Below are 1,032 nucleotides of genomic sequence, written 5' to 3'. Positions count from 1 at the left end.
AATCAGGGCATGTGGGGGCTACTGGGAAGCTCTGGGGGTTACTGGGTGATGGCAAGCTCCTACTGGGAGGGACTGGGGGGCTACAGGAAAGTTACTGGGAGGCACTGGGGAGATACTGGGAGGTTACTGGGGGGCTCACTGCTTCCTAGAGGCGGCAAATCAGTGCATTTGGGGGCTACTGGGAGGCTCTGGGCGTTACTGGGTGACAGCAGAATGCTACTGGGAGACCCTAGATGATTACTGGGAAGCGCTAGAGGGCTACTGGGATGTACTGGGGGGCTCACTGCTGCCTAGAGGGAGCTAATCAGGGCATCTGGGGGCTACCGGGGGGCTCCGAGTGTGACGGGGCAATGGCAAAGTGATACTGGGAGGCACTGGGGGGCACTGGGAGACTCACCGGTGCCCGGGGGGGTGCCAGGCCGCAGACTGTGCTGGCTGACCGTCACCACCTGCCCCCCCAGCGCCAGGCGCACCACGGCCCGGGCAGTTTCAGGGTCCAGCCCCTCCACCTGGGGGGGACATAAATGGGGGGGTTTCGGGGGGGGGGCCCCCAAGACCTCCCCAAGAAGGTTTTGCAGTCTGGGGGGGCGTTTTGGGGTCTCACCTTGCCGTACATGTCACGGTGGGGCCCGGCCTCGATGCGGACGTCGGCCCCCACCGCCAGCCCCCCCCCCCCACCAGGTTCGTTGCCCCCCCGGGGGAGCTGCCCCGGTTTGGGGGGACCGGGGGGGGCCGGCTCAGCCCCCAGCCCCAACCCGCGGGGGCGCAGGCGGTGCTCCAGCGGCTTCACCACCCTAAAAAGAACCAAACCCATCAAAACTGGGAATGAAACCACAGGGGAAGGTCGAGTCCCCCCTCTCCTGTTTGCCCCCCGAGGGGGTCGCAGCCCCCTCCCAGTTTGGGGGTACCTCTTGAAGGTGCGCCCGATGCCCTCGCCCTGGCTCCAGCCCATGCCTCGCAGCATGGCCAGCCCGAAGGCTGCCACCGGGACGGCCTCATAGTCCTGGGGGCCCTGGGGGGGCAAGGGGGGGG

General features: G+C 67.2%; 1 protein-coding gene across 1 annotated transcript; it reads right to left on the bottom strand.

Moving 5' to 3' along the window:
• Window positions 1–173: 173 nt before the first annotated feature.
• Window positions 174–1,025, bottom strand: GPKOW (G-patch domain and KOW motifs). The gene is made up of 4 exons (XM_035313930.1): window positions 909–1,025; window positions 605–794; window positions 363–509; window positions 174–280 (listed from the first exon to the last, which is right to left on the bottom strand). Exons 1-4 carry the CDS (start codon window positions 962–964, stop codon window positions 251–253), a joined length of 423 nt encoding a protein of 140 aa, XP_035169821.1. The 5' UTR covers window positions 965–1,025; the 3' UTR covers window positions 174–250.
• Between the last annotated feature and the right edge of the window lie 7 nt (window positions 1,026–1,032).

Source organism: Oxyura jamaicensis, unplaced genomic scaffold (genome assembly GCF_011077185.1).
Source record: "Oxyura jamaicensis isolate SHBP4307 breed ruddy duck unplaced genomic scaffold, BPBGC_Ojam_1.0 oxyUn_random_OJ69701, whole genome shotgun sequence".
NCBI lineage: Eukaryota > Metazoa > Chordata > Aves > Anseriformes > Anatidae > Oxyura > Oxyura jamaicensis.
This window is presented reverse-complemented; position numbering and strand designations above follow the sequence as displayed.

What these genes read in the sequence shown, in the direction of transcription:
- GPKOW (XM_035313930.1), bottom strand. Translation starts at nt 964, where the DNA reads ATGCTGCGAGGCATGGGCTGGAGCCAGGGCGAGGGCATCGGGCGCACC. An exon ending in ATCGGGCGCACCTTCAAGAG is followed by an intron (nt 795 to 908) that starts GTACCCCCAAAC and finishes GGTTCTTTTTAG; the next exon opens with GGTGGTGAAGCCGCTGGAGC. An exon ending in ACCGTGACATGTACGGCAAG is followed by an intron (nt 510 to 604) that starts GTGAGACCCCAA and finishes TGTCCCCCCCAG; the next exon opens with GTGGAGGGGCTGGACCCTGA.